General features: G+C 30.7%; 1 protein-coding gene across 1 annotated transcript in view; it reads left to right on the top strand.

The window, feature by feature from the left end:
• LOC130443197 (uncharacterized) overlaps window positions 1-12318 on the top strand; it is a 31861-nt gene extending 19543 nt beyond the window's left edge. The window contains exons 4-9 of the mRNA XM_056777715.1: window positions 2734-2910; window positions 2970-3078; window positions 3150-3710; window positions 4805-5081; window positions 6373-8153; window positions 9343-12318. Coding sequence (XP_056633693.1) covers window positions 2734-2910; window positions 2970-3078; window positions 3150-3710; window positions 4805-5081; window positions 6373-8153; window positions 9343-9680 — 3243 coding nt within the window. The 3' untranslated portion in view covers window positions 9681-12318. The remainder of the gene's footprint in view (window positions 1-2733; window positions 2911-2969; window positions 3079-3149; window positions 3711-4804; window positions 5082-6372; window positions 8154-9342) is intronic.
• Window positions 12319-13467: the final 1149 nt, after the last annotated feature.

The raw sequence follows: 13467 nt of genomic DNA on the forward strand, positions 1-13467 counted from the left end.
TTGATGTAGGTGGAGACAGGCTCGGATTATGAATTTTCTTAGGTTAAAAGAATAGATTTTATTAAAAAGAATGCGGTGTCATGGGCGGTAACAAGATAAAAATCAACTCGGTCAAACTTATGATTATAATCTAGATTGGATCGTGACTATCATGTTAACAGAGTCTGTGTCCAGATAAATGCGATTACTTACCTTAATAGACAAACATCTTATTTTTCTCTTTCATTACCATATCTGAAATCTAAACTACGCGTAATTATTACGTAAAAAGTTTGTTATAGTTTATAAGCGATTCGTGAATACGTTTTTTGTGGAATGTATTCGAAACGAGACAATTTAATAACGTGTAGGACGGTCATTCACCTTTCGTAATAATATAAAACGGAAAAAAATAATATGAAGATATCTTACATACTTACTCTTTCCTGTCATTTTGACTGTTTTCTCTAGGCTATCGAACTTTCCTACAGACACTCGTTAATTTTTCTCTTTCAACATTTTAAATTTGATTGTGATAGTTTTCTTCTTCTTATATACAATTCTCTATACAATTTAGTTAATTACATATTTGCGTTATTATCTTACAAAACTTCGCTGTAGGGCGCCAAATTTAAATAAACGACTAGTTTTGTCCCTGTCAGTATAATCAATATTAATAATGACATTTACATATCGTTTTTGTTAACCTAATTATCCACAAATATTTTTCTCCTTTCACCAAATAATAGTCTCGTGTCTAGGTTTTATTACCATACAAAATCACGATAGTTTACGCAAATAACCAATTACGAACTACATATACATATAATTTTCTTGCAAAATAAAACTTCCTCAACTTTAAATTCATTACGTCGCCATATTTGGATACTCCATCTATCATTTTAACATTCTGTGACGTAGTACTAAAATAGTTCTTTAGGGCATACTTCATTTAATTTTATAATCTATTTTGAACGTTAAGTACGAATTATAACTCACGGTTTTATTGTTTATTGCTAGTCGAGATGAGGTAAATAAATGGGTACTTCGAAAAGATTAAACATTCTAAATAAGAGAATTGATCTGAAAGAATATGAAAAAGAATAACGGATTTCTTAGGATAAAGAGGAAACATGTGGAAGAAAACGTAATAAAAAAGACAAAATATGTTTGAAATACACTTATTTAAATTACATACACTTGTGCTTTGAGTTAAACAACGTACGTTCTTTTCATCATATAATGTTGGAAAGAGATAGCAACAATAACATTAATTATTCATAAAATTCAGTATGAAATTTTATCAATTACTGTACGGATTCGTAATAAAACAATGTTCAGTTATTCACATTTTTATTGTAAATTAGTAACAGATACAAAATAATCTTAAAAATACTACGAATTTTGCAATAAATGTGTATTTAGTTAGTAATATAACAAAATATTATAATAGTTAAAATATTTACGATCACAGTAACGTAACAGTAGCAACGTATGTTTATTGACGTTTTACCTTTTCGATACCTCAACGTGAAACGGTCATAATTTTATTGTAAGAATATTTACGTTCAAATAAAGTAGTAATAATGATACATATCTATTAATATTACATAATCCCAACTTTTGAATATAATTAATATACGTTTTATTAAAAGTATCACGGAACAAATCAATGAAACAATCCAATTGCTACATACCTTGAGAAAGGTCACAAATTTTACGAAAGAGAAGAAAGCGGGATCTGTGATAGTATATTATGTATCTGATAGTATAGATCTCCCACGAGAAAATACAATTGTCATTCAATTAAACAAATAAACAATACGTAAATTGAGGATATTAGATCGAAATATCACTATTTTATACAAATCAAAGATTTCACACTAGATTTTGAACCACCAATTCTCAATCGAATTTTCTACAAGCATATACACATTTTTTTTTAAATATATCATTAAATAAAATATTCGATATTCAAGATTTATATTATCACCTTAAGCAATTTGCTTATACCATAATCATCATTTCAGTAAAAATGTTTACCATTTAAACTGTTTACGTAATACGTTCATTGTAATATTGGTTGCCTATATTGGTAAATATTGTAGTTCTATGATGCTTGTCTTGTTAAAAAGTATTTAAAATAATAATGACGTAATGGTAGCGTCAGAATTTTCATTAAAGAAAAGTTTTGTACTAATATAAAAAATAAATAAAAAACGTCAGTTTGTGTGAATTGTTTTAATTATTTCTGCATAAAAAACATTTTGATATGTAAATAACCAATATAAATAGAGTAAATATATATTTTATGGATTTCTATTTTTTTCTACGATAAGTACTACACTTCAAAGTAGAAACGTTCTTTTAGCTATTGTATTATCACGCTATAAGTTGAAAAGAGATAGCGATAAACATAGAATTATATTCTAGTCATAAGGATCGTTTACCAATTTCCTACTAGCTGTCATTTTTAAAAACGTGATATTAATTTTATTTTTTGCGTTCATATTTGTAATATATCAATAAATATTGCTAATATTATGTTTATTTTTTTACACGAAGACAGATTACTAGAAACAACGAATGTTTTTTTATGAAAAATACTTTTATAATACAAGGGTTGTTTAAAAAAGTTTACCTAATAAATCAACTTTTAAACGAAGTTTTAGTTGTTGAAATAACTTCTGAATGATATACAGGGGTTAATTATTTAAGTCAAATTATCAGCAGTATCTAATTAAATTTTTTTAGTTTTTAGATTTTGACAATCTTCCAGATACGAATTTTTCTTGCGTAGGCAAAGTCATTGGTGGTTATTATGCAGATTTGGAAACGAATTGTCAAATGTTTCATGTCTGTACTATTGGTCAATTAGACGAGCCTATGGATATTAGATTTTTGTGCCTGAATGGAACCGTTTTCGATCAGGTATATGATGTTACACATTTTCCATCGATTTAATTGAATATCTTCAATTTTTTTCATAGGAAACTCGCGTTTGCGAGAGAATAGACGAAGTCGACTGCACGAAATCTGAACAATTTTATAATTTAAATTTAGAATTATACGGACATAGCCAATTTTCTAATTTAGAAGGTAATTATTAGATTTTACGCACCCTCCAATCGTCAGGCTCGATTCTACAATGTTCGTTTCTATTTTTTTAGAAAATTCTGAGACTGAACAGCCCTTGATAATAAAATCTACTTTACCTACGACCACCACGACGACATCTACACCATCACCGACGAAAAAAACAACGCACTTACCATTTTACACTTCGGTAACCCCACCGACGATTACAACGTTAGAAAACCGTTTATCTTCTACGGGAAATCATCCCAAAGGAAACAATCACGCGTCGTCGACGCAGAATCTCGTATCTGCGCATCATTTTCCCGTGATCAATCCGAGTGCCACAGATATACGTTTCGATCCCGAAGAGATCAACATCAGTTTACATCCCGGAGCGCCGCCGGATATAAGGACGTTTTATAGTGTTACAAATAGTGAGAATCAATTGGTGGCGACTACTAATCGTGGTGTGTTCGATAAACCGCCCCAAAATATCGCGTCCAGTACGCAGAAAAACCGTTATAATAGTGCTACGTCATCGGATATTAGTGGATTGGGGTTTACTTTTAAAGACGACGATTCCGGGGGGTATACAGAATCGCCGGAAAGTTTTAGGATACGTAAGGATTTCAGGCCTAGTCAAAATTATGCAGGTGAGTCGAAAATAAGATATTTGACAACGGTTTAAATGATATTTTGATATTCAAAATTATTACATTTTTTTTATATTATCGTCAGTTTAAAATGAAGTTTCCACAATTTCGTTTTAAACTTCCCGCTTAAACGCTCATTACTAACATGGCGGCGAAGTGACGTCACTACATAGTAAGCTTGTTAACAGTTAACGGAATTTTTTAATGTCTTATTTGTTTTGTTTTGTAAGAAGTTTTTTTAAAACTTATTATAATTAATGTATAGTGCTTCGGCGTACTAATACTTAATCTAAATCACCCAAAAAACTTTTTATGCACGTTGTTAGAGCTATAAAAGAAAGAAAAAAGTGGTTAAAATTTGCTTGATATTCAAAAATATTACAATCTTCTTTTTTATAATATCGTCAGTTTAAAATGAAGTTTTCACAATTTCGTTTTGAACTTCCCGCTTAAACGCTCATTACCAATATGGCGGCGAAGTGACGTCACTACATAGTAAGCTTGTAAACATTCAAAGGCATTTTTTATTATTTTATTTGTTATATAAAGTCTTTTAAAACTTTTATAATTGATGCAACATCAATTTACATATCTCGGTTGGAGATTTAAGAGATTTTAAGCAAGAATAACGAAATTTCGAAGATCTTAGTGAAGTATTGTTGGTTGGTTCAAGATTAAGAAAAAAAGGTCATTTGGAAACTTCAAGGTCTCGATGGACAATTAAAGTGAAAAACTAATTCCTGATATTTCAAGGTCAAGTACGGGTCCATTTTCATTCCTTTAATTAATTATTTGGTACAAAAAACATTCCAGGATCATCCCAAAATCAATAATCTTCGGAGACGATGTCCAGAAGGTCCTTGAGGATATTTATGAAAAATTATGTTGTCCTTTTGATTTAATCGAGGAACCACCATTACGTATTTCATGGGACTCTGAGGTACGTAATGGCGGTTCTTGAAGACTTTCCGCGATCTACGTTATTCTCGACGTGATCATATCAGTTGTTTTTTTAAAAATAAGTATTTTGAACTGATTAAACAGTCAGAACTCAAAAATTGTTTAGAATAAATATAAAAATATGATTTTGATAGTTTCAGCTGCCCTGCAAAATCCTCAATCTCAACTATATAAATCGAGTACGTTTAGAAATGATTATACGTTGAGTACTTTGAAAGCGAACGGGAATTTACCGAAATCTTCGACGACGTTAAGAAATTATTTTGTTCAATCCCTGAAACCACCGAAACCAGATCAACGGGATCAGTACGGTACACCTCATACCGAGAAAAATCCTTTACCGAGTTTGCCAACTTTAACTTTCAGTTCGCCAGCACCGTTTTCTTTGCAACAGAGAAATGAACAGAAAAGGTACAAATCAATTTATTATATAGGGTGATTCGATAAGCGTGTATTGCTACTTATGTGAATTTATTGTTGGTTTTTGAGATATTTGATGTTGTTATCTATAAAAGGGCGTTAGAAGAAATTTTATATCCTTCATTGTTTCAAAGTTATTAAGTTTTTTACAGGGGTTTGTCAAAATATTTTACAAAAATTTTTATTTCAACTTTGACCCTGTATATTTCCCACAAAATTAAAATTGGAAAAACCAAATATAGTTCGTAATTTAGGATCATCTTTTATCTTTTGAATGAAATTATGAAAAATACTATATCCTTCATTGTTTTGCAGTTATAAAGTTTTTTACAGGGGTATGTCAAAATATGTTACAAAAACTTTTATTTCAACTTTAACTCTGTATATTTTTCTGAAAAATAAAATTGGAGAAACCGAATATAATCCATAATTTAGGATTATCTTTTGAATGGAATTAGGAAAATTACTATATCCTTCATTGTTTCGCGGTTAAAAAGTTTTTTATAGGGGTATGTTAAAATATGTTACAAAAACTTTTATTTCAATTTTGACTCTGTATATTTCCCACAAAATTGAAATCGGAAAACCCAAATATAGTTCGAAATTTAGGATCAACTTTTATCTTTTGAATAAAATTACGAAAAATACTATATCCTTCATTGTTTCGTAGTTATAAAGTTTTTTACAGGGTTATGTCAAAATATGTTACAAAAATTTTTATTTCAACTTTAACCCTGTATATTTTTCTGAAAAATGAAATTGGAGAAACCGAATATAATCCATAATTTAGGATTATCTTTTGAATGGAATTAGGAAAATTACTATATCCTTCATTGTTTCGCGGTTAAAAAGTTTTTTACAGGGGTATGTCAAAATATGCTACAAAAAAATGTTTATTTCAACTTTGACCCTGTATATTTCCCACAAATTTGAAATTGGAACCCAAATATAGTTCGTAATTTAGGATCATCTTTTATCTTTTGAATGGAATTAGGAAAAATACTATATCCTCCATTGTTTCGTAGTTATAAAGTTTTTTACAGGGGTATGTCAAAATATGTTACACAAATATTAACTTCAACTTTGACTTTGTATATTTCCCACAAAGAGGAAGTTTGAAAAACCAAACATAGTCTCCATTTTAGACTCATTTTTTATTTATAAAACGACATAAAAAAGCGATACCTCTTGTTTTTTTTCTCATGATTATAAATTTTTATATGAGAGCACGTAAAAATGTTGTAACTTCTTGACGTAATTATTTCAATATATTTCATTATAGGTATACGAAAGACCACATCCCCCCACCAAGAATCGTAATAAGCGCAAGCGCCAGCGTGAGCGACGCTAGCGGAAAACGACTGAACTACTCTTTAGGTACCATCGGGGCTGCTCAACTATTCAAAACACCCCCACATTCCTACGACGAATATAAAGATGAAGACGTCGTTCTGGACCCTTTTTACCTAGACGTTCCCAAAGTAACCAAATCCCCAAGAAAAAAACGAAGCATACAAGAAAGAAAAAGCTACGCCGACATTATTAAAAACGACGAAGAAGCTTTAGATTTATTAAAATTCCTATTCGATTGGTACAAAAACGAGAAAACCAATAAATATACCACCCCTTTAAGCACCCCCTTAGATTTGGACAGTATAGCATCGATAAACCACGAACTGGCCCCCGAAAAGGAGGATAATTTAGATCTGTTCTTCAACACCAGCGATTCATTCGGAAAAAACACTAAATACAGTGTCTTCGGGAACGAAGGATCAATATTGAGTCACGAAGCAGAAACGAAAATTAACAAGGTACAAGAAAAATACACAATAACACACGAAACCGATAAAGATTACGTTAACGATAATTACGAACCGATAAGTTATAAAGAGTACGGTAGAAGAAATCACGAAGAAGAAATTGACGAATATAAAATACCAGAAGATTACGTTGATGATAACATCGAACCTATTTACTACAAAAAAAGGGATGAAAATGGATTAACAACTACGACGGTTCCTATATTTGAAAACGTAAACACCCTAACAACAGATTCAATATTCGTAACCGCAACAGAACCATCGCGAAACACCGAAGTTTATTACGAAACTAGTGATTCCATACCCACTATAACAGAAAATTCAATAATTACTACACGAAAAATCGTAACCGCAACGGAACAATCAAAAATGAGAAAAAATAAAACGAAATACAAGAAAACTTTTTCGACTACCCCCGTAGATGTTACAACTACTTCTTCTTCTTTTTCGGAACTTAGTACGTTTGAACTACCGGATGAAATGACAATCGAATCTACTACTGATGGAAGTTTGTCTATGGATTTGAAAGCGATGATTAGAAACATCGAAACTAACACCAATAGTGTGGCGGCTTCGGACATATATAAACAAAAATCGAAAAAAGAAATCAAAACTAACAATGATAGTAACGCGGCTTCGGATATATATAAACAAAAATCGAAAAAAGATATCGGAAATAATAGAAATCGTATGGCGGCTTCGGATATATATAAAAAAAAACGAAAAAAAATCACAGAAACTACTACAATGGGGTGGAGCGAAGAAAGTACCACGTCTGAAGAAGATTTAATGAGGTTAAGTGAAGAAAGTACCACGTTTAAAGAAAATTTAATCGGATTAAGTGAAGACAGTACCACGTTTAAAGAAGATTTAATGGAATTAAGTGAAGAAAGTACCACGGTTAAAGAAGATTTGAGTGTAACTACGGAGGGTTATGGTACTACTGGATCGAATGGGGATGATGGGGTTAATACTGAAGATGTTTTTGGTACGACTACCGATATTTCTGTGGGGGTAGATGAAAGATATAACGAAATATCGACTACTTTGGAACAATTTACTATGGAATCTACTACCGAGGTGGTAGATTCGACTGAAAGTACTACTACGAGGAAATTTAAACGGAGACGTGGAAGATTTGGTGGTGACAGGCATAGATTTGGTAGCGATCGGTTTAAAAAGCGGTTGAAAGCTACGGGACCTGCGGTGGAAGATGGGAGTATCAGAATTGGAAATCAGAAAGGTGAGGAATTGATACGGGTCGGATAAGAGAGTGGATTTTTTGATTATTTTTGAGAAATTGATAATACTTATGTTTTGTTCTAGAAGTTTCTGGGCGTTTTTATTTTTGTTCTTGATTTTTATAGAGTGTTCTTAAAGTTGTGAGATTGTTCTGGAACTAATTTTTTTTAATTACGCGTTAAACGTAAACTCGAATACATATATTTAAGAGTTTTTTCAATTTCCATTCAAATTGAAAAAATTTTTGTTCTCGATTTCTATAGTACGATAATGTTCCAGAATGTTATCATTTTATATAAATTTTCATGAAAACAAAGGTAGATATTTTTATTTCAACATTCCCAATAAGTTTTTGTCGTTTTTTTTCATTTTTTGTTCTCGATTTTTATCGAACATTTTCGAAAGTACGAGAATGTTCCAGAATTTTCTCATTTTCTACAAATTTTTCGTTAAAAAGTAGAAAACATTCAAATTACTACAAATAAAAGCTGCAGGGTAAATTTGACAATTTAAATCATCATTTTTGGGCAAAATACAATTAATTATAATAAATAATGCAAAACATAACCTCAAATACATATATTTATGATTTTTCATCACGATTGCTAACAAATTTCAACAAAAAAGTATTATATTACCATTAAGAGAAGATATTTTAGTTAGAAATTGAATTAATGTTAAAATTTTTTCTTCTAGTTTGCAAAATTCCGTTATTTTTGGAAAAACATGCAAACATTTTTTCGTATTATATTGACAGGAAACTATAGAAATTGAAATTTGTATATTTACACATTTTTTAATTGAAAAAAGATCGGTTATGGTATTATCGCGACACTTCAGCACAAGGTACCCACCTCGACAATAAAGATCGAGGTATATACGAGGGTTGTTCACAAAATAAGAAATGATATCGTTCAACGATGTCAGGCACGAATTGACGTTAATTTTGGTATACTTTTTTCAATTTTTTTCGTATTCGTGATAAATATTTAAATTTCGCTCTAATAATTCAACTTTGACGTTATGTCAATTGTAAAGTCAAATAAGCAGTTGAGATTTAGTTTAATAGATGTCGTTAATTCATTTATACAAATAACATTTTAGCGAACCATCCATTTGCTAGTTAAACTGAATTTTTCGTTGAAATAATAATGTACGTTACTAAAAAAATTCTGATTCATAAATTTCAGACGTGGCAACATCTACCGAATATCTTCGTAACCCGACGAAACGAAAAAGCTTCCCGCTGACTGATTATCCTCTAAGAAAAAGCGTGAATCCGACACAAGCGGAAAGAAGTGTAGTAACGAAGCCGTTTTCTCAACGTCCCCCCGTATTTTTCAATTGCTTCGATAAAGAAGTGAACAAATTCTATCCGGATCACAGGGATTGTAAATTATTTCATTATTGCACGCAGGGATACACCGAAAATCAGCTGCTCGATTTGAAATTCGTTTGCGATTTCAACACCTTCTTCGACGAACAGAAATTGATTTGTACGAAAGCGAAACCGACGCGATGTTCGTAAATACCGAATTCGATTTTTTTTTATTGCCGCTAAGTGATTAATTTCTCGCGTGAAAGTCGAATAAAAATCCATGAAATTCTACAAAAAATTTGTTCAAGTTTAAATTCAATTCATTTATTTAGATTTTGGGTCGTGAAATTCCATAAAAAAAAGGTTTTCCAGTTTGAATTCGGTTTATTTCTTTAGCCCTGAGTCGTGAAATTCCACCAAAAAAATTTGTTCAAGTTTGAATTCAGTTTATTTCTTAAGATTTGGGTTCAAAATATACTAGATCGAACGGTTTTTTCTAGATGGCGTTGGCTATAACTTTATCGCGTATATATAAACCAGAATTACTTGAGTAAGGGTCTAATTAAAGGTTCGTGGTCGTATAATTGTGCTCGTTAATTGAATATCCTTTAATTTCCACCAAAAACTATTTTTTTATAGTATAAATTCAGTTTATTTGCTAGTTAGAACGGTTTACGCTAGATTGAGGCGGTTTACGCTAGATTGAGGCAGTTTTCGTATGCTTGAACTGGAATCACTTAATAAAGTGTACAACAGTTGGATAGGGGTTGGAGTTGAAGTTTTCAATCGAATATTACTTGAAATTTATGAAATTCAACCAAAAATATTTTTTTCTAGTGAAAATTTAGTTTCTTCCTTCAAATTTGTCTCGAAAATGTAGTATTGCGAACGATTTTAGATAGATGGCGTCTCTATAATGGGTTTTCTTGCTTGAACTGGAATCCCTTAAAAGTGCTGTTGCGGGGTGGGTTAAAAACGAACTTTTCAATTGAAAATTACTTGAAATTCATTCAATTCCACCAAAAAAATGTTTTTCTAGCAAAAAATCAGTTTATACCTTCCAATATGGCACGAAAATTCACTAGTTCGGACGATTTTCAATAAATGGCGTCAGCTATAACGATTTTTCTTACCTTTCAACTGGAATTACTTAAGAAAGTGTCTAATGAGGGGTGTGTGGTAGGTTACAGTTGTGGTTTCATAATTTAGAAAAAATTTTACAAATTACGCATGTTAAGGACCAAAATACAATATTTTTATCATATATACTTACAGGGTGTCTAGCCATCGAGAAATAGCGGGAAAAAAGCGGGAATTTTTTGGCAGCGGGAAAAGACGGGAAAACAACGGAATTTTTTTTCGAGATCGGGAATTTTCGGAGAAATGCACAGAAAGTTGTAGTTTCAATACATAATATGCTTCCTGCTAGCAAAATTGATATAGGATTTTCAACTAAGAGCGCATTGAAGAATGCTAAAATCAAGCTCTCTGGTGAATTATTGACTAAATTCATGATTGATTGTAAGAATTGTTTCGTTAAAATTATTAAAAAATTCAAGAACGATCACCTCTATTGTATAAACTTACAAAGTACATAACTTGTGTGAATCCAAATTTAATCGTACATCAATCCAACGTAGCTCTACAGCGACTTGACTCTTGCTTGGCTGTTCTGGTTGACACAAACAAGTTGATTTCTGGCTCGACGGCTGACAAAATAAAAAAGAGTATCGAGATATTCTACAATTTTCTAACACCATTCAATCCATGAAGATATATAATCGAAGTGTAAAAAGGCTTGATAAATTTTGGATAGAATTGATAGAAGATTCCGGTTTGACCTGCCCGAACTTGATTAATTTTCTAGAAATAATTTTCATTTTATCTCATGGAAATGCAGCAGTTGAGCGCGGATTTTCCGTAAACAAAGAGGCAATCGTTGTAAATCAGGCGGAAAACAGTCTAGTTGCCTTGCGCATCATTTATGATGCAGTTACTGCGGCAGGGGGCATCAAACACGTATCTATCACATCTAAAATGATGTTGAACGTGCGAATGGCGCATAGTAGATATGTGGAGTTCTGTCAGAATAAAAAAAATGAAGATGCACAAAAACAAAAGGAGTCTAATGAAAGAAAAAGAAAAGCAGAAGAAGTTGAAGAATTGAAAGCAAAACGAAAGAACTTGTTAGAACAAACATCAGCTTTAAATGACCAAATAAAAAATTTAGAAAAGAATAAATAAATGAACCTATTGTGATTCGCTATTAATATAAGTAGTCATTAATTCAATAATATATTTCATTTATATTTTGTTATGAGTAACTAATATGTATCATTCTTTATGAAAAAACAATAAAAAAGCGATAATTATTTTTTTTGTATTGAATGCTATTGTTTATTGAATATTACTAAAAATTGGTTTACTAATATCGGGAAAATTAGAAAAATTTGTCGGGAAAAAACGGGAAAACTGCGGAAATTGAGATGCACGTCAGGTCTAGACACCCTGTACTTAATATGGTAACATTTCTTGGAACTAAAACGACTTTTTACATCTTTTACGTCCCAATTTTCGAAAATTACCTTTCAAATTTTCAGTTCTTTTATTCCTGATCATTAAGGACGTAAAGATTTCATTATATTTTGAAAAAAAAATCGTATCAAATTTCATAAAAAATGTTTATATAACAGAAATTAATCACTTTCCCATGAGTTTTAAATTTTCCAAAATCATTTAATTCAATCGAACATATTTATTAGACGATTTTTTTTAATTATTTCTTTTTAAACTTTATAACCCCACTGAGTATTGTAAATATTATCTAAACGTCAAAAAAAAAACAAAATTACATATTATCCCATATCCCTGCCATTTTTTTTCTATCTCCTGTACCAATTTTCTCCATTTCTCCTTCTGTACTATGATTCTTACTTTTTTGTTAACCTCTTTGATCACACATTCTTTATTATCTCATTTTCCCGTCTAGAAAAATTTCCACAACTACAAAACTTTTTGTATTTCCTTTTAGTTTAACAAACTGGTCCTTTGTAAATAGGATAATTAGATTGATAAACCAAAAAATTGGATAACCAGTCCTGGTGACGCTATAAGAACTGGTTTTTTATAACTATAATATATTTTTGTAATTATTGCAAATAAAAATTTGTTACCTACGTAAAAAATACTCATAGAATAATATATTGATTTAAATAAATTTATATATAATTAGTCTGTTTTTTTATTTCTTTGATAACACATTATTTTATCACTTAACTTGAAATAATACCCATTATCTCTTTTTGAATTCACTAAATTATTAGTACCTGCTTAAAATCTTTTTTTTTAATCACAATTTATCAGAAACACAATCATAATTTCACTTGAATGTAATATTATTTCACCAGTTAACCTTAAGATACACATAAACCCTTGTTAACCTCACTAATTTTATCAATTCTGACTTAAGACTATTGAATATCTTCATACTTACCCGTTTTATCACAAACATTACTATAAATTCACGCGAATAGAATATTATTTCACCACCTAACCTTAAAATACACATAAATCCTTCTTAACCTTACTAATTTGATTCCTGCACAAAATCGTTAGATATTTCCAAAATAACTCGTTTTTCCACAAACGTAAACTCACTAATTTTATTAATTCCGGCTTAAAATCCTCAAATATTTCAAAAATAACGCGTTTCCTCACAAACACAACCATAAACTCACTTAAATCTATGTGAAATGAAATTTTACCCCGCGCAATAAAAAGCATTCAAAACTATAACAAGATAGATAAACAACGCTAAATGTGTGCACTCATTATATAACTTTCGCCTATACAATGTTTACGGCCCTTTATGTTATATTTCAGCAACCACATATAATACTTTCATTAACTCTATGAATTCTCCAATTAGAGCGTTCGTTAGTGGTAGTAGTAATAACGGTCGCGTTCAGTGAACGAAACCGTTGTAAAATAAACTCAA

Source organism: Diorhabda sublineata, chromosome 4 (genome assembly GCF_026230105.1).
Source record: "Diorhabda sublineata isolate icDioSubl1.1 chromosome 4, icDioSubl1.1, whole genome shotgun sequence".
In the NCBI taxonomy this organism is placed as follows: Eukaryota; Metazoa; Arthropoda; class Insecta; order Coleoptera; family Chrysomelidae; genus Diorhabda; species Diorhabda sublineata.